The sequence below is a fragment of the Globicephala melas genome, chromosome 6, assembly GCF_963455315.2.
Source record: "Globicephala melas chromosome 6, mGloMel1.2, whole genome shotgun sequence".
Lineage (NCBI taxonomy): Eukaryota > Metazoa > Chordata > Mammalia > Artiodactyla > Delphinidae > Globicephala > Globicephala melas.
The window spans coordinates 50273621-50297589 of record NC_083319.1 but is presented as its reverse complement, the minus strand read 5'-3'; the positions used below and the strand labels follow the sequence as shown (position 1 = coordinate 50297589).

Sequence of the window (23969 nt, the reverse complement as noted above, 5' to 3'; positions counted from 1 at the left end):
TATGAGTCTGTGGCCTTGGCTTCGGCTGTGAGACTCGGGTTTCTGTATCTGTTCAATGGGGATAAGCATACCTGCCTCGCAGGCACCCTGGGAACATTAGAACAGATGATACTCGCAAGGCGCCCAGCAGAGTTCTTGGCACAGAGTAGGAAAGTCAGTGTCTGTTCTTTATCCTGTTGGAAACTAACGAGTTGCTGCCATTCAGTGTGTTACTTACATCTAAAATTGTCCAGGAAGGAGAATCCCTGGTTAATCAAATATTGGTACTTTTCAATTTACTATATATATGTTTGTATAATCTATTGGTTTAAAAAAAAGGATAACCAACTCATCTCTGACATTTTATCATGTATTTTCCACTGACTTCAGTATTAACTTCAGGAACACTGAGTACCTTGTGACTATAAAAATACAGAATGCTGGGGAATTGTCTACACCAGAATTTCTGCTTCTGTAAACTTGCATTTCTTATGCGTACTAGGTGGTCTGGTAAGAGCGTCTAGCCTCAGAGGAGAGGGGAGAAAAGCAGAATTCCCAAAGGAAGCAGGCAGAGCACAAAAAGAGGTGGTCCTTTTCCTTCTTGGCCCTTGGCCTCGTGGTGGTAGTTCAGATTTCATTTCTGGAGCCGATGAAGAGCAAACCTTGACCTTGAGCTTTGCTGAAGCTTTCCAGTGACATTCTAGACCCTCTTCGGCTCTGGACAGGATCCTAGAAGACTAAGTGTACCTGAGTGAACCTCAGGGTACCACATGATCCTAGGAAATAGCACTTACCAAGTGCTACCGATAAGAGCCCCGTTTGAGTGCCAGCTTATACCAATTTACTCGTGGGCTGATGCCAAAGAAGAAAAAGCGTGTTTCCTAACTGATGTGGGACCGTAGGAAGTCAGGTAGGAATTTGGAAACTTTTGCTCACAAAGGTTCAAGGATGACATATTTTTGTACCCTGTGGGGAAAAGGATTTTTAGAATTTTCATGAAAAAAAATAGTAAATTCACTTAGGGGCTTGACAGACCTCTCTAAGTCGTCAAAATGAGAGTCACTCCCATGTGTAAAAGTCGTGATACACAATGTTTTCTACTTGAGAAAGTGTCTTGTTTCCTGTTACCACCTTGGCGACAAGGAAGAAACTGTGGGAACCAGCTTCTTTTTTTTTTTTTTTTTTTTGCGGTACTCCAGCCTCTCACTGTTGTAGCCTCTCCCACTGCGGAGCACAGGCTCCGGACGCGCGGGCCCAGCTGCTCCGCGGCATGTGGGATCTTCCCAGACCGGGGCACGAACCCGTGTCCCCTGCATTGGCAGGCGGACTCTCAACCACTGCGCCACCAGGGAAGCCCAGGAACCAGCTTCTTTTGCAGTAGTCTCATCTGGAGGTCAGGCAGTAGATGGTCCTCATTCTTGGGTGTGTGGAAATTTTCTGTTGACTACAAAAGGAGCCCTCAATTCTTCAAAGGGGTGAAAAAGATTGAGCTCACCTACTGGGGCAGAGAAGTTGCGACACAGCCTTAGCGTAGCTGACACAGAATCCTCTTCAGGCTCACAGCAGACACAGCTAGACCGTGTAGACTACTAAATAGATAATGGAAGAGGATATTTATTGGGGAGGGCTGTACAACCTAACCAAAGTGCTGTCTTGGCCTTTTTTCCTTTAATTTGTTTCAGCACTCCTTTTCATGGTCAAATTGAATATATCAGGGTACAATGTACATACAGTAAGCACTTTACTCTGCTGTGGGTTTTTTAAGTGCAGCTCTTCCTTTTGTAAAGGTGACAGCTTGACATGTGGAACGAAAAAGTGAGTGTGCTGTGGCGAACTATGTGCCTTGTAACTAACAGGAGTGCACGTGCTTTAGTGCTTGGCTTACCTATCTCTTTGCTTATTTTTTTACCTGGTATGATTGTCATTTCTCTTTCAGAAACTATTAGAGGAAGGGAAAGAGAAAAAAAAGCTCCTAAGTTTGGTTATTAACCATGTGGATTTTAGCTACCATGTGTTGCTTTAATTTTGACCATTATAGTTTTTGGCTTGACAGAAGGTCAGTCTCTGAATAGAGGAGGACAGAGGGACCTTCAAGGTCTTCCCCCATGCCCTGTGGCCCTATCTTATTTAAATAAACAAATGCAAGCATGTACAGTGCATATAAAAACATACACGTGGCCACATATAGACACAGATGTAGATCTGCAGATGGTGCATAAGAAAGGATTAATTACCAAAGCGTGAATATCCCTAATTCAGGGACAGAGAGATGGGAATGAGCTGTCTTAAGTGCTATAAATATTGTTTCAATGGAAAAGTTGACGTGATTGGTTTAGTAAATCACTCTATTTTAAACGCACCAAGTAAATTTTAATCTCATGCCTATTTTCACTTAATGGTAAATTCCAACCTTAATTAAATTAGACTCAATTAATGATTTTTTTCAGTAGTAAGGCATTACTCTTTGATTAAAGGATTCTACAAGTCCTCAGTGACTGAAGAAAATATTTCAGAGGAATTCTGTATCTTCACTTCTGTAATACATTATCAAAATATTAGGTACTTTAAAATCATTTTTACATTTTACTTATGTGTAATTATTCTGTTTTAAAGTGGTTTTCAAGGTACAAGACAAAGATGTCAAAATGTCTTTTTCTTTGTCCCACTTTTCAGTTTTACCTGCTTTCTAACTTGTCTTCTGAGCGCTATTTACAGTGTACCCTACTCAGTGGGGAATAAATGTGAACTTCTTGCCCATTATGTATCAGAAGCTTAAACTAAAAGCCTATAGATTAGGCTAATGGTCTGCCACCTAAGACTAATGTTCTTCAATTTCAGGTGCTAGAAGCTGTAAGAGAAAGGTGGATTTGGTCGGAATCCTTCTTTGCAGGCTTTTATTTGAATCAATTTGAAGAGTATTAGTGCCTTAAGCTGGGCCAGCACGCTCATTTACCACAGACCCCACCACTCCTTACTGCATTACAGTAATTGGATTTGTACCTTCCTGGCCACCTCTACAGGAGATTCAAAGAAGAGAGGGAAGCAGACACAGCTACAAGAAATTCTAACCTGATCCAGTGATGAGTCCTTGGTGGAATGGCATAGTCCTAAGGGGTGTGCAGTGTGGGGAGGCAGGAGGATATGGTGGTACCCACAGCCCAGGCCGGGTGCTAGGAGTCCCTGGGTAGGGCACGAAGGACTTCTTTACATCTGAGGTTTGCTGTGGGCAGGCCCTGATGAAAACAAACAGATCAAAAGCAGGTGGCACCTTTTTGAAAACAACTTATTTCTTCTTGTTTTGTTTTTTCTGTTTGCCCCTCCGATCAGGTGAACACACAGGATTTCAGAGGGCTCGTTCGGGAGGATGCCGTTCTCTACCTGTTAGAAATCCCCAAAGGCGAAATGGTGACCATTTTAGCTCAGAGCCGAGCTGATGGTGAGCAAGTTTGGTTATGAGTTTAGTGGGCGGTAGGAGAGGGAGGTAGCTTGGGAGCACAACAGGAAAATCTGGGTATTAAAATATCGAAGTGGATCCTGACACCTGATCTCTAGGTCGTAGGTATGTGGAAAGAATTCGGATACCATTTAACTTTCTATACACATGTTTTCTGTGCACCTACTGAAAGAATTTCACTAGTTGTGTGATTTTGGAGTAAAACTGCTTTTCTGGACAGAGATCCATCCTTAATTACTGCCTGAAGTTATTATTGAGTTTTTCCATGACAGATGGAAAGGGCCACACCTGCTGGTCAGCTCTCATATTAACCCGTATCAGTCTGACAAGTTGCTTCACCTTTCCAAGCTTTATTGTTCTCATCTGTAAAATGGGGGTTAATAGAATCTTCTTGTCTGCTTCAGCTAGTACAGTTGATTGGCAACTGTATTAAGGTTCTCCAGAGAAATGGAACCAATAGGATGTGTATGTGTGTGTGTGTGTGTATATATGTATATCTTTCTATACATAGAAAGAGAGAGACAGAGACAGAAACAGGCAGACAGAGAAAGGGAGAAAGTGAGCTATTTATTGATACTGTGAGGAATTGGCTTACATGATTATGGAGGCTGGCAGGTTCCAAGATCTTCAGGGTGAGTTGGTGAGCTGGAGACCCAAAGAGAGCCAATGGTTTAGTTCCAGTCCAAGTCCAAAGACCTGAGAACCAAGAGAACCAATGGTGTAGTTGCTGTCCAAAGGCGGACTGGCTCAAGATCCAGGAAGAGCCAGTGTATCTGTTTGAGTCTGAAGGCAGGAGAAAAGCTGACGTCCCACTTTGAAAGGAAGAAGGGTTCATTTTTCTCTTACTCGGGGGACGGTTTACCTTTTTGTTGTGTTCAAGCCTTCAATGGACTGGCTGAAGCCCACCCAAACCAGGGAGGGCAATTGGCTTTACTCAGTCTGCCCGAGTTAAATGTTAATCTCATCCAGAAACACCCTCATAGACACACCTAGAATCTGGGCACCCCATGGCCCAGTCAAGTCGATGCATAAAATTAACCATCACAGCAACTCGTGAACTTAGTTACTTGTCCTTCTTCCTGTTTGAACTATGGTTCCCGTGGGGCCTGTGTGCTGAGTTCGCTAAATGCAAAGAAAGTAAAGAGGGTGACCAGAGTTCAGAGAGCTGATAACTCTTCCAGAAAAGACCTCTGGCCAAGCTGAGTACCACATGCAATGATGCTTTTGTCTTTCAGTGTATAGAGACATACTGGCTTGTGGCAGAGGGGATTCGTTTTTTATAAGAAGCCACTTTGAATGTGAGAAAGAAACTCCACAGAGCCTGGCTTTCACCAGAGGGGAGGTCTTCCGTGTGGTAGATACGCTGTACGATGGGAAACTGGGCCACTGGCTGGCCGTGAGGATTGGAAATGAATTGGAGAAAGGCTTAATCCCCAACAAAAGCAGGTATCTTGAGACTGCACACTCCCACGCAACCCCTTTAAGCCTTCCTCCCACAAGTAAACAACACCTCCCCCCGCCAAAGGAAGCCCCATATAACTTCATCATTTGTCATCACAGCCTCTCCCATCATCCATTTCTTGTGTATGAGGAGACCTTGGAGATAACTGCGGGTTTGGTTGCAGACCACCGCAGTGAAACGAATATCGCAGTGAAGCAAGTCACACAAATTTTTTGGTTTACCAGTGCATACAGAAGTTATGTTTATATTTTACTGCAGTCTATTAAGTGTGCAATAGCATTATGTGTAAAAAGAAAATGTACATACCCTAATTAAAAATTCTTTATTGCCAAAAAGTGCTAACCATCATCTGAACCTTCAGTTAGCCATAGTGTTTTTGCTGGTGGAGGGTTTGAAATTTTGAGAGAATTCCCGAACTATGACACAGAGGCACAAAGCGAGCAAGTGCTGTTGGGAAAATGGTACCGATAGATAGACTTGCTCGACGCAGGGTTGCCACAAATCTTTAATTTGTAAAAAAAAAAAAAACGCAATATCTGCAAAGCACAATAAAGAGAAGTACAGTAAGACAGGGTGTGTCTTATATCAGCCTAAACAGAACAAACCATGTCATCATGTTTGTTACTGAGCTATTTCCGCTGGATTTTATGTGCACCTAGCCTTTCTCTGCCTCCGTCCAGAAGAGGAAGGCCCTGTGTTTCTCACCCCGTGCAACTTGCTCATTGTCAGGCTGCACCTCTAATCTAAGTCCATGAGTGACATTGACTGAATTTGATTAGTGACCCACACATTTGCGCATTTCCTGGCTTTAGACCTTTACTTCCCCTGGTTTCTTCTCTCAGAGCAGAACAGATGGCCAGCGTTCAGACTGCCCAGAGAGACAGCAGTGGGGACAGGGCAGACTTCTGGAGGATGCGCGGCCAGAGGTCGGGCGTGAAGAAGAACCTACGGAAGAGTCGGGAAGACCTGACGGCCGTTGTGTCAGTCAGCACCAAGTTCCCGGCTTACGAAAGGGTTTTGCTTCGAGAAGGTGTGAAAGCCAAGTGGGCCAGGAAATAATCCGACTGGGCTCAGAGCCTGTTTTTCTTTGTTTTTTAACTTTAATGATCACAATCCAACTTATCTGTATCCCTTAGGCCAAGCCAGCTTACAGATTGGAATCATGTTTAAACATGAAATAAGACTTACAAAAAAGTGAGCTGTGCCAACTGGTAGTTCTACAATCTCAGTTATTTTTTTTTAATACTACCATTCAGAAGTTTTTATATATTCTGTAGAGCAAAGCTTATCTTTAGTAATAGTGGGAGGAGTGAACTATAATAAAAGAGGGAGCTCTTTTATTTTTCAGAAAAGAGCTAGTCTGAATTGGAGGTGGGAGAACACACAATTTCTTTCATTTAGTTGTGTTATCAATATATAAAATACTTTTGCTTCTTAACAGCTAAGGACATGTAGATATCTTCATGGCTTTTTTTTAAATTGAAGTATAGTTGCTGTACAATATTATATGTTACAGGTGTACCATATGGTGATTCATAATTTTTAAAGGTTATACTTCATTTGTAGTTACTATAAGATATTGGCTATATTCCTCATGTTGTACAATATATCCTTCTAGCTTATTTTATACCTAATTTCATGGCTTTTCTTATCTCATTTCAGCTGGTTTCAAGAGACCTGTGGTCTTATTTGGCCCCATAGCAGATATAGCCCTGGAGAAGTTGGCAAATGAGTTGCCTGACCTGTTCCAAACTGCTAGTAAGTCTGTCAGTGATATTTTTTTCTCCACCAATTTTTATTTTGAAAGATATCTAACATACAGAAAAAATAATTAACACCCACATACCCTTCATCTGGGGTCACTGTCAACAGGTAACGTTTTGCCATCTACACTCTTTCCCCCATAGACACACACATGCATACACACAGACACACACACAAATTTTTATAATTTCTGCTGCACTGTTTGAAAGTTTAAGTTGCAGGCATTATAACAGTTCCTACCTCTGTGAATCTCCTAATTCTCCTCCTATACAACCACAATACCATTATCACAGCCAAGAAATTTAACATTGATACAATAATTTTATTTAGTATATAGTCCTTTATTCAAATTTCCTTCATTTATCCCAATTATGTCTTTCATAGCTTGTTGCTACTGTTTTTTTTAAATTCAGAACGCAACCAAGGAGCATGCAGTACTTTTGATTTTTATGTCTTTCTGGTCTCCTCCTTTTTCTAAATTAGTTTGTAATGTGATATTTTGAACAGTCCAAGCCATTTGTCTCATAGGATGTTCCCTGTTGGCCTGGCCTGTTTCCCCTGGTTAGATTTTGGTTAAACAGGTAGTGTGGGTCCTTCCCATTGCCTCTCATTAGGAGACAGCGAATGTTAGCTGTCCCATCCTTGCTGATGCTAGGTTGGTGTACTTGGTTGTTACTGGTTTCTAAAATTTTATTCAGTCCCTCCCCCGCCCTTTTTCTTTTTTTGCTTTTGCAGAAACAGAACCAAGAGACGCGGGATCTGAGAAATCCTCCGGGGTGGTGCGGTTAAATACCGTGAGGCAAATTATTGAACAGGTGAGGAAATTCACCAGAAGGCCATGCTGTCAGAAAGAATTGGGTCATGGATTGCTGCAGTCTTTTCAAGAATAGAATCTATATTTTTAATAATTATTAACTGTTAATGATAAAAGCTGACTATAAACATAAGCTGTTTCAGTATGTGGAAACCAGCTGATGTTCTGTGGCACTGATATGTTGGTTCTCTCTGAGTTCTAAGCATTATACCAAATAACCTGTTAATCCATTTTCTCAGAAGTTCTCATAGATTGGTAATATTAAAGTGGAGGGTAACATTTTCTGCTTTTTGATTTAAATTGGTACATTTTATCTGATGCAGCCTTTACTTATCAATACAAACTCGTTGATGCTATGTGGCTTTACATATTCACTCACATGCCCATTTATGTAACTTTTTCCCATTTCTAACAGGAAAAGCATGCGCTCCTGGATGTGACTCCTAAAGCCGTGGACCTGTTGAATTATACTCAGTGGTTCCCGATTGTGATTTTTTTCAACCCAGACTCTAGACAAGGTGTCAAAACCATGAGACAGAGGTTGAATCCGTCATCCAACAAAAGTTCTCGGAAGTTATTCGACCAAGCCAACAAGCTTAAAAAAACTTGTGCACATCTTTTCACAGGTAAGTGAAATGCAGAATGTAGTCTCTTTGCTCAAAAGTGAGAAATAGAGAGTTGTAGAATGGAAGGAATAGGAAAATAATCAGAATGGAGAATAGTAATCTGAAATTCTATTCATGACTCCTTGAAAAGTCGCTAATCCTATAAAGTGAGTATACTAGACTCCTGGCGTTTGTACATTTAGCTTTGTAATTTTGACTATTTGAAAATGATCATAAAGATCCATAATACACAATACCTGGTCATTTTGATGAGGCTCAAATTTCGGGGTGGGACTACGAAGCTAGTGATTAAGCCTGGTGTAGCACCAAGTACCCATATCTGTTATGGATTGTGTCATGGTTCTCTGCTTACCATCCATGCATGTGCTGACTTACAAGGTGATCAGAACTTGGTTTCATTATTTTAAAATGTCCTTGAAATAGAAACTTGAACACTCTGGATATTAGATGATATTAAGGATTTATTACTCCTATTTTTAAGATGAAAATGATATTGTGGTTATGGGTTTTTTTAAGAGTTCTTATTTTTTACGCATATATGCTAAATAAAATATTTATGGATGACCTAATATCATGTCTGGGATTTGCTTAAATAATCTTAAGTGAGACTATAGGCCAGACTGGCCAAGAGTTGATAGTTGTTGGGTGACGTGTACATGGGAGTTTGTTAAACTGTTCTCTTCACTTTTGTGTATGTCTACAATTTTCCATAATAGAATTGTTAAAAATATTTATTTATTTGGTTGCACTGGGTCTTAGTTGCGGCTCATGGGCTCCTTAGTTGCAGCTTCAAGCCTCCTTAGTTGTGGCACATGGGCTCTTTGGTTGCAGCAGGTGGGCTCCTTAGTTGTGGCACATGGGCTCCTTAGTTGTGGCATGCATGTGGGATCTAGTTCCCTGACGAGGGATCAAAACCGGGCCCCCTGCATTGGGAGTGCGGAGTCTTATCCACTCTGCCACCAGGGAAGTCCCATAGAATATTTTTTAAAGTTCCTGAAATGAAGACCTGCTGCCTACTGCTACTGTTATTCATGAAAATAAAATGATTTAAGAATGTGACCTGTTTTAGTAACTGAATACGTGCACTATCTATGAAAATGACTAGTTCTGTGAATGTGGTATAATTAAGGGTCTAACAGGGTGGCATGAAGTTTTTGGTCATGTAGTTTTGTGGGAGCAACATGAGGAGACTGTGTGGATGTAATTAATATCCTTAGGATAATGATAGCTCTTTTGAGTTCAGTGCCAGTCATCACCAACCTGTGTCATTTTTAGCTTATCTGACACTGGGAAGGGGAGGGGAGGGGGTGAATGATTGATGAATGTCCACATTAGACCCTATTTTACTCTTACTGGCTTTTCTTGTTAAAGAGTGAGATGCACTCCTTACCACTATGGTGACGTGCTCTAACTAAGAGGTAGGTAATCTAGCCAAATGCAAAGAAGGGAATGGTGTGTCATAAACTGGGTTTTTGTGAATGTAGCGTCTTAAGAGCTTGTGCTTTTGGTATGTTCATATATAATCTTTCCTCTGTTGTTTTTACTACTACTACTATAATTATTATTATCATCATTACTATTTTTGCGGTACGCGGGCCTCTCACTGTCGTGGCCTCTCCCGTTGCGGAGCCGTGCAGGCTCAGCGGCCATGGCTCATGGGCCCAGCTGCTCCGCGGCATGTGGGATCTTCCTGGACCGGGGCACGAACCCGTGTCCCCTGCATCGGCAGGTGGACTCTCAACCACTGCGCCACCAGGGAAGCCCGCCATCATTACTATTTTTATTATAGCTATGGCTAACAGTGGTACAGACTTTCATGTGTACTGTCTTATTAGGCCATAGGAAAGGCCAGGTGATTTCCACAAGGTCACACATTAGTGTATGGCTAAGCCCAGACTAACACTGTAGTGTCTCTGACTGTGGGTCCAATATTCTATATACTTTACAGCACAGATGTATTATCCTAATGCTGAAAGGGGTCATATAGTGCTGTTTCTCCATTTAATAGATAAGTTGCCCATTGAACTGAGGTCCATATGATTGCGACTAAGCTAATCAGGAAGTTGAAGGTTTGGGGATAACTAAAGTTGGAGGCTGTGACTCTGTGAGTGTCCAATTTCATCTAGAACTTGGAGGTGATCCACTGTCAGCATAGGTTGCCAACCTTCGGTATGGAATTATTTGGTCATCAGGATGGATGGAGCAGGGTGCCAGGTAACTTATCAAAAGGCCCCAGTTGTCTGTGAGATGGCCTTTCGCAGCAATCTTCCAGACTTCTAAGTTTAACTCTTGAGAGCTGTGTGAATGGCCCCACTGAGCGCTTTCTATGCCTCGTGTCTCACTCAGCCTGGCCAGGCTGTGATTTGATTGTGTGCACCATGGCCAAAATCCAAGGTTTTTTTATTATTTTAAATTTATGTCATTTTAATGAATTAATAATTGGGAAAGATAGAGCTACTATGATGAACAGTAATTCAAAATCAAGGCTTATGTTGCAGGTGGTCTCACCAGGCTCAATATCCTTCTTTTTTCCTTGTTGCACAGTAACAAGAAAATCTTGTTTCCCGCAGGTGATTATTTAATTATGATGGTATGAAAATGGCTCTTCTTGAAGTTACTGTGTAGTAAACGTGATTGAGTAGAAGAACTGAAGATTTGTAAACTGTTAGTGTGTTGGTAAATTGTTAGTATTTCAGATATAGGACAAATCAGGGCTTAGTATGATAATAATAGTGAGTGGTTACAGGAAAAGCTAACATTGCTAGTGCTTGTTGATTTACATTTTTTGTACTGTTATACTTATTGTTATGTCTTGGTCATTTTTGAAAGTTATAATTTATTTTATAAATTATTTCGTCTTTTGTTTTTTTACATATGTCCATTACTATTTTTACAATATAATAAATGCCTTTTACCTAAAAACTAAAAAAATTAAAATGGCTCTTCTTGCAAACTCAAGATACTTCTTAATTAAGTGGAGATGACCAGGGAAACTTCATTCTGAGATTTGCCCCAAAGCAAATTAACTTGTCAATGTAAATTAAAATATTAGGCTGCCCAACCCTCCCCCCTCATTTAAAAAAGTTTATTTGAGAATACATTTGCATGCATATGTTGCAAAAATTATTTTTTAAAACCTGAAGTTGAAGTTACATGCTTTCTTGGAATTCCTGAAGCACTCAGTTCATGGTTTAAATACCACGGAAATGGAATTATGGACTTAGAGACCCACACAGGGCCACCCTTTGTATGAAACTGTGGGATTTTTAAAGTACCAAAGGATAGCACTTTTATCAGTTTTCTAAGATTTCATTAATGTGAAATTTGTATAATTCAGTCCTGAGATTTTGGAAATGCTAAACAAATGCTATTAGTGATACTATTTTACGCTTTTTAAAAATCTTTATAGGGCTTCCCTGGTGGCGCAGTGGCTGAGAGTCTGCCTGCTGATGCAGGGGACGCGGGTTCGTGCCCCGGTCCGGGAAGATCCCACATGCCGCGGAGCGGCTGGGCCCATGAGCCATGGCCGCTGAGCCTGCGCATCCGGAGCCTGTGCTCCGCAACGGGAGAGGCCACAAGAGTGAGAGTCCCACGTACCGCAAAAAAAAAAAAAAAAAGTCTTTATAAACGTTACACATTGTAAAAGAAATTTTCTATGCCATAATATAGTGTTTGAGAAAGCCTGGGGAGAGGAGTGAATCATGTACTAGTCAAAAGTACCCAAACCGCAGGAGGTAGTTCTTGGTTTCCCAAGGACACGTAGGGTCTTGTGAGGGCCACAGGAAGCAGATGGAAGTTGCCACACTCCCTGGCCGGGCACTTCAGTTGATGCTTGTCCATTTAGAGAGGGTCCCTGCCACATGAATAGCTTTACTGAAATTTAATTTATATACGCTATAATTCGCCCACTTAAACTGTACAGTTTAGTAGTTTTTAGTATATTCAAAGATGTATAGCCCTCAGCACCATCAATTTTTGAACTTTTCCATCACCCAGAAGAGAAACTTCACACCCATTACAGTCACTCCCGATTTCTCCCCAGCCCTCCAGCCTCACATGTCACCTTTTGCTGTTGTTCTCGGTGCTCCCCAACCTCGTTGGGTAGAGAAGGAGAAGAAGCACCGAGCGCACTTGTGCGGGGGCTGGGAAGGGATGCCCCTAGAATCCCAGGACTCCCACCCGCGAGGGAGGCTGAGTGAAGCTCCTTTCAATATTTCACTTTCTGGCGTTCTATCCAAGGGAACATGGGTCTAGTCCAGAGGTTGGGAACAACAGGAATTAACCAGTATTTCTTGTAGTCAAAGAATCTGAAAAAGTTAAGGAGCAGAAGCCAATGGTAAACCAAAGGAACTTGATTTCAAGTGAAGGGAAGCATCATAGCTGTGCACCCACCTGTTAAAGAGAGGTCAGGTGCATGAGTTGGATGTTACCAACTTAGTCGGAAATTACATTTTTATGGGGCTTAGGAAATTAGTTACTGTAAAGCTCTTTTTTTTTTCATATACTTGACTCAATGTGGGTTCAATAAGAGGTTTCTGACTTTTTTCACTTTATCAGGGGGCATGAACATATTTTCTGCATTTCACAAATGCCCCTTTTTTTTAGCGGTACGCGGGCCTCTCACTGTTGTGGCCTCTCCCGTTGCGGAGCACAGGCTCCGGACGCGCAGGCTCAGCGGCCATGGCTCACGGGCCCAGCCTCTCCACGGCATGTGGGATCTTCCTGGACCGGGGCACGACCCGCGTCCCCTGCATCAGCAGGCGGACTCTCAACCACTGCGCAACCAGGGAAGCCCCACAAATGCCCCTTTTAACTTTAGGTTTTCCTCATGATAAATACAAACTGTACTCATCTCAGACAGCTCCAACATAAAGCTTTAAAAGGCAGCTGAATGTTCTCACTTAGTGCAAATCACCCATTTTTTCTATATGCCTGATCTCACTTCTGTTACCAAGAGGACAATAATCTTTTTAAAATACCATGATAAGGATACAGAAGTCCAAGGAATCAAGGTTAATTTTCCTTGAGTTGTCCAAGGTATCGGTTTATTCTAATGCTGTAAATAATTAATAACCAAGGAAACTGTACGCTCATTCAGGATTTTCCAAGGTCAGCATTAGGACTCTTTAAATGAAAGAATGCTATACATTACTAGGAAGAAAACCTGAAGCATAATTGCTTACGAAATTTGCTTACTGGTTCTTTGTGGCTCTTTACCAAGAATTATGCAGACTTCAGGATAGGTGGGACAGGCTGCCAAACAACTTTTATCAACAAGTTCCCATTTTCTTTTGGGTGCCACATAATGCAATACCCCTTAATTACAGGCCATGGTGTGATATAGTTTTTAAAAATCCTAATTTACCTTCAGTTTGTTCATTTTAGGCCCAATTTTTTTTTTTTTTTTTTTTGCGGTACGCGGGCCTCTCACTGCTGTGGCCTCTCCCGTTGCGGAGCACAGGCTCCGGACGTGCAGGGTCAGCGGCCATGGCTCATGGGCCCAGCCGCTCCGCGGCATGTGGGATCTTCCCAGACAGGGGCACGAACCCGTGTCCCCTGCATCGGCAGGCGGACTCTCAACCACTGCGCCACCAGGGCAGCCCTAGGCCCAATTTTGATTATCTGGTTTATCCCCATTAGGTCCATGAATACATATTGCTGAAGAACAATCACATGTGTTTTACTTGGTTGGTATTTTATACCGGTGCTCTAAATTCATGTTTGTCATGCCGTGGCCAAGACCATAGACTCTAAAAGCAAACTTCTGAGTTTGTATCGAGGCTTTTCCACTGGCTTGGTGCAAGGCCTTGGGCTAGTTACTTTCACTACCGTGCTTCAGTTTCTCACCTGTAAAACAGGGATAATAGCAATACCCACCTTGTGAGGTTTGTTAAAGCATGAAATGAGCTAATCCATGTAAGGTATTTGGAAAACTACTTGGTCAATCATAGTAAGTGCCGTTACATAAGACATACTTTGTTCTGAATAGAAAATGTATGTTCTGTAAATACACACCTGTACAGTTTGGTTAATCTATGTCTATATTCTAAAATGTTTAATCCTATCAAAATGATATTCATTTAAATGTTATCTTTAGGTTTTTATTGGAGATAACATGTACCTTGGTATATGTTTTTCTCACTTATAATGTTCCTGTCTACGTATTGCTCTTTAAAACACAGCATATTTATATTTGGTTCAGATGTGTTAATTTTGCCCCTGAAAACACACTGTTTAAAAACACATTTGGGAAAAAAAAAAAAAAAACACATTTGGGAGTTTCCTGGTAGTCTAGTGGTTAGTATTTGGCGCTTTCACTGCCGTGGCCTGGCTTCAGTCCCTGGTTGGGGAACTGAGATCCCACAAGCCGTATGGCGAGGTCAAAATGAAAACAACAGATTTTTTTAAGGTAGCTTTTCTGAAAAATAGACATTCTTTAAAGAAATTAATCCATTTTTAGCTTTATAACATCCACCTGTAATGTAAACTCCAACGGCCAGTCGGTAATAGGTTTTTTTTTAATATAAATTTGTTTATTTATTTTTATTTTTGGCTGTGTTGTGTCTTCATTGCTGTGCACAGGCTTTCTCTAGTTGTGGTGCGCGGGGGATACTCTTCGTTGCGGTGCGCGGGCTTCTCATTGCGGTAGCTTCTCTTGTTGCAGAGCATGGGCTCTAGGTGCGCGGGCTCAGCAGCTGTGGCACGTGGACGTGACTCGCAGGCTCTAGAGCGCAGGCTCAGTAGTTGTGGCGCAAGGGCTTAGCTGCTCCGCAGCATGTGGTATCTTCCTGGACCAGGGCTCAAACCCGTGTCCCCCTGCATTGGCAGGACGATTCTTAACCACTGCGCCACCAGGGAAGCCCCAAGATAGTAATGGTTTTAATTACATTCGACTAAAGGGATTTACTGTTCACATATTTGTAAACACTTTCTCTTTCATCAGCCAGAATTTTAACTTAAATATGAAAGTTAGGATAAATTATGTCCAGTGGGATTTCTGATAAAAATTTCTCTGGAAATTGAGGCACACCTTTTGGTTTGCATTTCTATAGCTACAATCAACCTAAATTCAGCCAACGATAGCTGGTTTGGCAGCCTGAAGGACACGATTCAGCATCAGCAAGGAGAAGCAGTTTGGGTCTCCGAAGGAAAGGTATGTGGCACAGATACTCTGCTATGAGGTGAGAGTCCGCGTTCTGAGTTTTTTCTCCAGAGGGTAGTGAATGTAGTAAAACCATGCCCATTTCAAGTGATCCCAACATGTGCATCAGTAGTTCGAAAATTTATAAATTCTCTGAAAAAGTAATAAAATGAAGGGACGTTTACAAGAAAAGCAGAATGGGATATATGCAGCCCTACATTCACTTCCCTTTTGCTTTTAACGTAGTAACTAGTGTTTTGTTCCAAGCACACTAATCAGAGCTTACAAGACCTTGTGTTGAGCTCCACAGCTTATTATGAAGGACTTGGGAAACAGAGTAGAGAGGTGAGGTTGAGCTATGTGGAGAACACGGTTAACAATTAATAGAAAGAAGAAAAGCTAATGGAGTTTGAATCATTGGCTTAGAAAGAAGTCTGGCAGAGAATGTGTCCTAGGGATTTGAGTAGGTGATGGGAGAGCACTGGGTCCTTGTATAGGCGCCTAACCTTGGCTCGCGTCTCATCTGTGGAGGCAGTTTACACGCAGCCCTACTTCAGGGAGGAAACAAAGAAACTATAGAATTCCCTGTGGTTCTAGGAGCCTTTGGTGCTGGTATTCTGTGGTCCCGCTGAATTGAGGTAGTGTGTGAGACGTTAGAGGTACGATGTTTGTTGCAGAAGTGCCTCCATTACCGATTAGATGGTTGAGCCTAGTCTTGCCCTTTGGGAACTGCGTGTTTAGTCAGAGTATCTAGTAGCATCTACTGAGTGCTTATACCCACTATGGCTTTGTGCTAGCCTCTGTGGTGAGAACACGTCGAACGGGACATAGCTTCTGCCCTCAAGGATTTGAGAATCTCATGGATGAGCGGCGAGGTGTGCAGCTCAAGGCAGCGTGTACTATTGGTAGGAGACAAATACAACAGAGACAGCTGGAGGAGAGCCAAATTCTGGAAGAAAGTGCAACAGTCTGAGGAAGCCTGGCTCAGTAGTGGTATATAGGACGGATGGTGGCAAGGAGAGATAGGGCGGAGGGTTCCTAGTCTGAGTCTCTGCACAAAAATTAACACAGTAATTTAAAGCCAAGTGATTCCAGGAGGATAAAGGTGACTTCCCTTTCTAGAACAAGTCAAGGTTTCCGTCACTTGGCTGTGCCCTTGGGAATTTTCTTGAGTCCTCACTCCCAGGAGCCATGTCAGATCCCACTGACCCTCCAAAACAAATTCCTCTAGATGGAAGGGATGGATGATGACCCCGAAGACCGCATGTCCTACTTAACCGCCATGGGCGCGGACTATCTGAGTTGCGACAGCCGCCTCATCAGTGACTTTGAAGACACCGACGGCGAAGGAGGTGCCTACACTGACAATGAGCTGGATGAGCCAGCTGAGGAGCCGCTGGTGTCTTCCATCACCCGCTCCTCGGAGCCGGTGCAGCACGAGGAGGTGAGGCGAGGAGGCCATGGGCTGCCCGGCCCTGGGCAGGAAAAGGAGGTTCTGGCGTTTCACTTGAATTCCTCCGGCCAGCTGTTTATTCAGGGTGCTGTGGCAAGTATTCCTAAGGGTTGGAGTGGATGATGTCTAGGGAGCCTCTCATTCCAAGCCAGTGCCTGTATGATTGTGGATGTGGTCCATGGGGGAGTGGGACAGGAACTAAGCGCCGGGAGAGGTTGAGTGATCAGCATTCGTCACACAGATGCTGTCGGGCATGACGTCATGATATCGGGCCAGCTGTCCAAATTACAAATGGGACATTATTTTTAAATACAGTATTGTTATATTTACTTGTAACCTTTGATTAGGTCTCTCTCTGTACTCTTAGGTATCCGTGCTTTTTCTTCTCCACCCTACCTTTAACCTTTCTAATCTTGCAAAAACTCCTGTTTCCCCATCAGTTTCCTTCTCTCTTGTATTTCAATTTTTTAATTGAGTTCGCTGATTAATGATATGTCTGATCTCATGTACTATGCATCCACTGACCAGCGAATAGACAGCTTCTGTGATCCTAGGAATCACATTGCCAGCACTAAGGATCAGAGCGATTATTAGTTACACCTCAGAGAACATTGGGATCATTGCCTTTGTAGACAAGACGCTTCATATATTTGGATAATTATTACTGTGGACTTCTCTTTAGCAGTTTAGCTCACTTCAATGAATGGTTTTATTTACGAAGTATAAGTACCAAAAATACAAGTTGAAAGGAGGAGCAACTCACCATGACAAATTAGTATATACTGCTGGACAAGTGGTAAAGAATAAATTAACTCATGAATGTCTGCAGATACAGCTGAGCTAATGCTTTAAAATGTTAACAGCTGTTAGTGACAAAAGAGATTTTAGACTTTAGGAAGACCTTTTGTTTTCGTACTTTAAAGGGAGAGATGCAGCTAGTTTTGGAAAAATGTATCTTAAGCACTTGCTAATGGGAGAATATGCCTGGTACCTGCCTTTTTAGTAAAGAAGCACTGGGTCAGTAGCTCAACTTATGCAAGTTACGAACCTTAACGTCTGAATTCCCACAAGTTTGAAGAACTCCAGCAAAGCAGACCAGTGCTCTCTTCTTTCTGCTGGGATGTTCTTGTTATGAATGAACCTTTATGTCTTGTAGAGCATAAGGAAACCTAGCCCAGAGCCAGGAGCTCAGATGAGGAGGGCTGCTAGCAGAGATCAACTTAGGGACAATAGCCCGCCCCCGGCGTTCAAGCCAGAGCCGCCCCAGGTACGTGGCTGGGAAGCCCAGGATGGGAAGGAGAAGGAAGCGTATGCCCCTGGAGCTCCTCGCATAGCCAGGGAGGAGCACGCACAATAATATGGTATTGGATTATGTTTTTGACTTACCAGGTTCTCTATTAGAGCCTATCTTTTGGCCTTTTGGGTGAAACCAAAAATTAGGAAAAGGTGAAATAGTAGAATGGAAAGGCAGTTTTAGAAGAACATATAATTTTAGGACTATTAGTGTTTGTTTCCTTTTGTTTTGGCTTATTTGTTTATTTATGTAGAAAGAATAAATGTTTGATAAATACTGCATGCCCAGAATCACCTGTCTTAGAATCTGTTTTTCTTCTTCTGTCCAATTAAATTTTTCTGCCCATGATCTGATTTAGATGCACCTGAAAAATCCTTCCTGGTGACGTGCTAAAGAAAACAATCACCACCATTGTTGACAATGCATCTCATTAGGAGGACCATTTAATTTATTTTTTAAATAAACCATTGTCCAGAACAGAATCGGTGCGAGGACACATGGGCGTATGTCATACGATGGTTTACCCCTCTCTGAATCAAAGCTATGACTCTAGGCTTTTCCTTATAACCCAATAAAATTTCTCTCTCTAACTCAATACTTTAGATAAGAAGAAAGTAATAATTGATTGGGCTTTCAGAAGTAATTGGTGACCTCCTAAAATAGAACAGTGAAAATTGACAAGCAGGCCTAGGTTGGAAGTATGAAGAAAAAGTGGCCATCAGCGTGATATGCTCCCTCTCTACTCCCCACCCCAGTCTCCTGCACCTCTGGCTGGACCTCCGGGCCGGGCACGCACCCTCCGCGTGGTGTGAACTCGGGAGCCACTATTCCATCCTGAAGCCTGACTTGTTCTGAGATCTTCTCCAAAATTCTGATCTCCTCTAGTACAAAGTGAGGTCTGATCCACCTCTAGCACTTGCGGGCCTCCTAGCACGTCCCAGCACCCTCTTGCTTTCCTGAGCACTTAATTCTCTTCTGTAGGGAGTGAGGTAGGGCTCCGGATGCCAGATCAGTGGCCGTGTGCCTTGCCGTATTTGATTCCTTGTCGGAATGGAATTTGTTGACCACCTTTGGAAACTGATCAGGAAATGGAGTGTATTAAATCACTAATAGAGATTTGAAAATAAACCGAAAGCTCACGGTTAAAACTATGTCATTGCTCTCTGCAGGCCAAAACCCAAAACAAAGAAGAATCCTTTGACTTCTCTAGATCCTATGAATACAAGTCAAACCCCTCAGCTGTTGCCGGTAATGAAATTCCCGGGACATCTACCAAAGGATGTCCACCTCCTATTGCAGCAAAACCCGCCTTTGGACGGCCTATACTGAAGCCGTCCACTCCCGTCCCTCCCCCAGAGAGTGAGGAGGTGGGAGAAAGCAGTGAGGAGCAGGACAGCGCCCCCAAGTCTGTCCTGGGCAAAGTAAAAATATTTGAGAAGATGGATCACAAGGCGAGATTACAGAGAATGCAAGAGCTCCAAGAAGCGCAGAATGCAAGGGTAATTCTTTTTCAACCACTAGGTCATCTTAGCGTGTCATCAGTAAGAATTTTAAAGAAGTTTCATTGCAGTATAATGATTTGCAGTCCTTTTGCCCCTGCGACAAACATGAAAGGATGTTCACACGCATGATACAAAGGCACATCCTGTATGTGTGTCATTTCCAGGTGGCCAGCTATCAGCGCATCCTTTTTTCTTCCAGTCAAGAAAACCTAACATTGTAGGTGAATAGGATTCTGCCCTTCATACTTCAGAACTTTTTATCAGGTTCTAGAATGGGGAAGTGTGACAAGAGAGAATTAATGGCCTCTTTGAAATTGTTTTTTGTTAAAACAGTTGATAACTGAGTTTTAATTTGCTCCCAGATTTGCCATAGAAACTCTGCACACCTTGGGTGCTAAAATTGAAAGGCCCGTAGATTGTCCTTTTTGATACTGTTTGAATTTTTGTGCCATGTGCACAAAAGCCTTTCAGAAGCCAGAGAAGAATTTAAGCATATTCTGCCCAGTGGTTATGGGAGTTTTTTTTCATTTACGTTTGTCACAACAATGGCAGTGCTTCTGAGCCTTTTTCTGATTTTCTTTTTTGTTTTTTTGGTGGCGGGGGCAGGAGAAGGAAGGATTTATTACTCACCGTAAGTAAGGAGAACACTGGGGATCTTTTCCCAAAGTAACGTCTCCCGAACTGCAAAACTGGGGAGGTTTTAAACTAAGGGTACGTGCATATTCATCAGGGGGCTTGAGTAGAGAATTCAGCATAGAATTGGGGCAGAGCTTGACAGAGTCCAAGCTTTAGCTGATTGAAGTCAGGAGGGTCAACGTCATCGTTCCATCCTCCACCTGGCTGGGGGCCTGGTGTCAAGACTTACTGAAGCTCATTTTTTTTTTTAACATCTTTATTGGAGTATAATTGCTTTCCAGTGGTGTGTTAGTTTCTGCTTTATGACAAAGTGAATCAGCTATACATATACATACATCCCCGTATCTCCTCCCTCTTGCATCTCCCTCCCACGCTCCCTATCCCACCCCTCGAGGTGGTCACAAAGCACCGAGCGAAGCTCGGGTTCTTTGTGTCTCATCTCAGGAAGAATTCAGTGAGAGATAAAGTGATAGATACAAAGTGGATTTATTTAGAGGTACACATTCCATAGACAGGACACTTCGTCTCAACAGGCAAGAGTGGCCCTGGGAGAAACACACTCCACAGAGTGTGGGCCATCTCAGAAGGCAAGAGACCTCTTTTTTCTTTTCTTTCTTTTTTTTTTGGTGGTAAAGTATACATAAAACTTACCATTTTAACCGTTTGCAAGTGTTCAGGGGCATTCAGTGTATTCACATTGCTGTGAACTACCTCCACCAGTCGTCTCCAGAATTTTGTCATCCTCCTCAGCTGAAGCTCTGTATATGTCAATATTAATGACCCCCACCACCTCCTTCCCCAGTCCCTTAACCAGCATTCTACTGTCTGTCTCCATGAATTTCACAGCTTAGGAGCCTCATATAAGTGGAATCATACAGTATTTGTCTTTTTGTGACTGGCCTATTTCCCATAGCATAGTGTCCTGAAGGTTCAACCATATTGTAGCATGCGGCAGAATTTCATTAGTTTTAAACATTTTTCCTATTTGACGTATACCACTAGGCATCACATACAACCCTAGAAGCTAGAGATTTGCTTCTCTTTTTCCTCTTCTCCTTGAAATGGGATTGGAAAATGGAACCAGCAGGGAATGAGCAAGCTGACTGTCTAGTCATTCATCCCTTCCCTCTTTTTTTTCTTGATCACCACAGATTGAAATTGCTCAGAAGCATCCTGATATCTATGCAGTTCCAATCAAAACACCCAAGCCGGAGCCCGGCCCACCCCAGTACGCAAGGTAAGAGCTGCTTGGAAGGTATAGGTCTAAAAAAGGGGCTTGTCTAGGACTTGGATGCCTAAGAAAGAATTTTTTTCACCTACATTTCAAAGTAACAAGAAGGTTTGTTTTTTTTCCTGGTCAACTGTTTGCTTATTCAGTCAAATTAATTGTAAAGATCATAGAGTCAAAATTTTATGATAGTGTTGATCGTGTGCTAAAACTGACACGGTGTAATCATTGACATTCCAAGTCAGTGCCATTAGACCCATTGGAGCACAGATGTGTTAAATTATGTTCAGATAGCACATGAGCAAAATTCCTGGGGCTTAGATGCCAATTGTTTCATTGCTAATATTTTCGAGCTCTTAGCCAAGCTCATTAATTCCTTTGCGTCACCTAGCAAAGTCAGGCCACTTGTTCTGAGCTGTGGTCTGAAGGGAAGGTGACATCAATCGACCGGTGTTGGTAAGATGCTTTATGTTGAAAGTGCTACATAAGCGCTAGTAATTATCACAGTGTCTTCCTGTTGAGGTTTTACGCTGGATCATTTCCTGCTTCTGAGAATAGGAAACAAAAGAAAACAATCACATTTTCTTGCAGCCATTCTGACTGGAAACTGGAGTCTAGTTTTAACGCGCAACAGAAAACTAGAGGCAGATTTCTTCTTTGCCAGTTGAACTGTGGCACAGCCTACCAAGTGGCCCCTGGAAACAGAGGGGATTTGGTATAATTGACTGAAACTGGCAAAGAACTTGCTCTGCTTGTGAGCTTTTAGCCAGTGAGCTTAAGAAGGCACCCACATCCGGCTGGAGAGTTCTTAGGTCAGGGGGAGCACGTGACCAGCTTCCCCACTCGCTGCTCAAGTGGGCATTGGCCTTGTTATTCCCGTCCTCACTCCTACCACTCTGGGAACCTGGAGCCGGGCCAGGAGTGCCCTGGCTTGTCAGCAGAGTGTGACTCAGGTGAGCCAGCCGTCCTGGGCAGTTGACCACTGCATGCATCACGGGCGGGGAGGCCCGAGATTTCGGCTTCATGTAACCCTCTCACTTTGTTAGTTCCAGGCCCCCCGAGCCGCAGAAAGGCCCTGCCAGACTTTATCAGGATCCCAGAGGAGGTTATGGCAGTGACGCCGAGGAGGAAGAATACCGGCAGCAGCTGTCGGAACACTCCAAACGCAATTATTACGGCCAGCCTTCCCGATACCGGGACACGGAATTATAGATGCCCGAGGATTGACTCTTGGGTGCCCCGCTGCCGCCCACTCAGAGCAGCATTCCCACCAGCCGTGGGAGGATGGTTCTTTGCAGTTTTGATGCACTGTGGAGATGTAGGGGCACTTCCTGGGGAGCCCAGGAGACTGAGTCTGGGGAGCTTATGGCTTTTGGCTCAGAATTAAGAGAAACACTACCGTCTGATACTGTTACCTGCTTCAGTGGACCAAAATCTGTATTAATTCTGTTTGCGTATTTTTAACATATATATTAAGAAATGATAACTATTTTTCCTCATTAATAGCTGCTTTCCAGGACCGTTTCAATGAAAGACAGAATGTGAAAAAACTAAATAAAAATACTATGTGACTCAAATTGAATTCAAAGAAGTAGTTTATTACAACTATGTAAGTGCCTTTGATGAGAAGTGTCTTAAATTTTCTTCTTTTGAAGCTTTATGCAAAGCCATAATGGACTAAAACATTTTGATTAAATTTTTATACCAGTCTAAGAGCTATGGTTTTCTCTGTACCGTGTCATCTTTTCAAGACATTTGTCTTTGTAATATTTTCCATAAATTCTGACTGTATATATAATAGCTATACTTGGTAGTGCTAAATAGCTTGAAGTCCAAGAAGTTGGTATAGAAATATTTTTGTCTGTCTGTTTAAAACCATGTGTTCCACAAAAGCAGATACTTGAGAAAAACACATTCCCAAAATTGTGTGTATTGACTGCAGTCAGTTTTATAATTTAATAAAAAGGAGGACATTGTAATCAAGGTGCTTTGTGGTGGATTTCTACACTACTTCCTACTTTTTAGGGCAGCTTTTATTTCAATTACTGATCATAAAAGTGAGGACATGCTCATCGCTGAACATCGGAAAATAGAGACATATGAAAAAGAAAATAAAAATTACTTATAGCCCCATCCCTCAGACAATTTTGGTGCATTTCCTCCAATTATATATTTGTGGATGTCCGTGTGTGTAATAGCTGGGTGTACACTGTGCAGTTCTCTTTCCTGCTTTTTCTGTTTGAACGTTTCAGGTAGGTAAAACTTGCGCAACATCATTGTTAATAACTGCAGAATAATAATACATGCCGTGACCGCTGCTGCATAAGTAGATAGTTCTACTAGTGTTGGCCGTTTCGATTATTTCCTATTTTTTGCTTCTTTTTACAGGAGATGCACCTTTTTATATATAATCCATTTTTGTATATCAATGATCAGCATTCCAGTCCTCTTCTTTAGGTGGGTACTCAGAAATGGAATTACTGAGTAAAAGCAGAGAACATTTTTAAGACTCTTGATGTTTACTGCCAAATTGCTTCCTAGAAAAGTTGCATCCGTTTATACTCCTGCATTCACTCTTAAAGGCTAAAATATGTTTAGAATTTTTAAAAAACAGAC

The 23969-nt window shown here is 42.4% G+C and overlaps 1 protein-coding gene across 8 annotated transcripts in view; it reads left to right on the top strand.

The window, feature by feature from the left end:
• The window catches only part of TJP2 (tight junction protein 2), a 130221-nt gene extending 106889 nt beyond the window's left edge, over nucleotides 1-23332 (top strand). For 3 of the 8 annotated variants that reach the window (XM_030877045.3, XM_030877043.3, XM_060300866.2), the window contains 12 exons: nucleotides 3307-3415; nucleotides 4669-4879; nucleotides 5738-5925; nucleotides 6558-6653; nucleotides 7395-7474; nucleotides 7889-8099; nucleotides 15152-15252; nucleotides 16472-16684; nucleotides 17850-17960; nucleotides 19157-19486; nucleotides 21277-21362; nucleotides 22400-23332. In XM_030877045.3, coding sequence (XP_030732905.1) covers nucleotides 3307-3415; nucleotides 4669-4879; nucleotides 5738-5925; nucleotides 6558-6653; nucleotides 7395-7474; nucleotides 7889-8099; nucleotides 15152-15252; nucleotides 16472-16684; nucleotides 17850-17960; nucleotides 19157-19486; nucleotides 21277-21362; nucleotides 22400-22565 — 1902 coding nt within the window. In that variant the 3' untranslated portion in view covers nucleotides 22566-23332. Of the gene's footprint in view, nucleotides 1-3306; nucleotides 3416-4668; nucleotides 4880-5737; nucleotides 5926-6557; nucleotides 6654-7394; nucleotides 7475-7888; nucleotides 8100-15151; nucleotides 15253-16471; nucleotides 16685-17849; nucleotides 19487-21276; nucleotides 21363-22399 lie in introns of those variants that run through there. The other 5 variants (XM_030877044.3, XM_060300867.2, XM_060300869.2 and 2 more) reach the window with 3 other exon arrangements.
• Nucleotides 23333-23969: the final 637 nt, after the last annotated feature.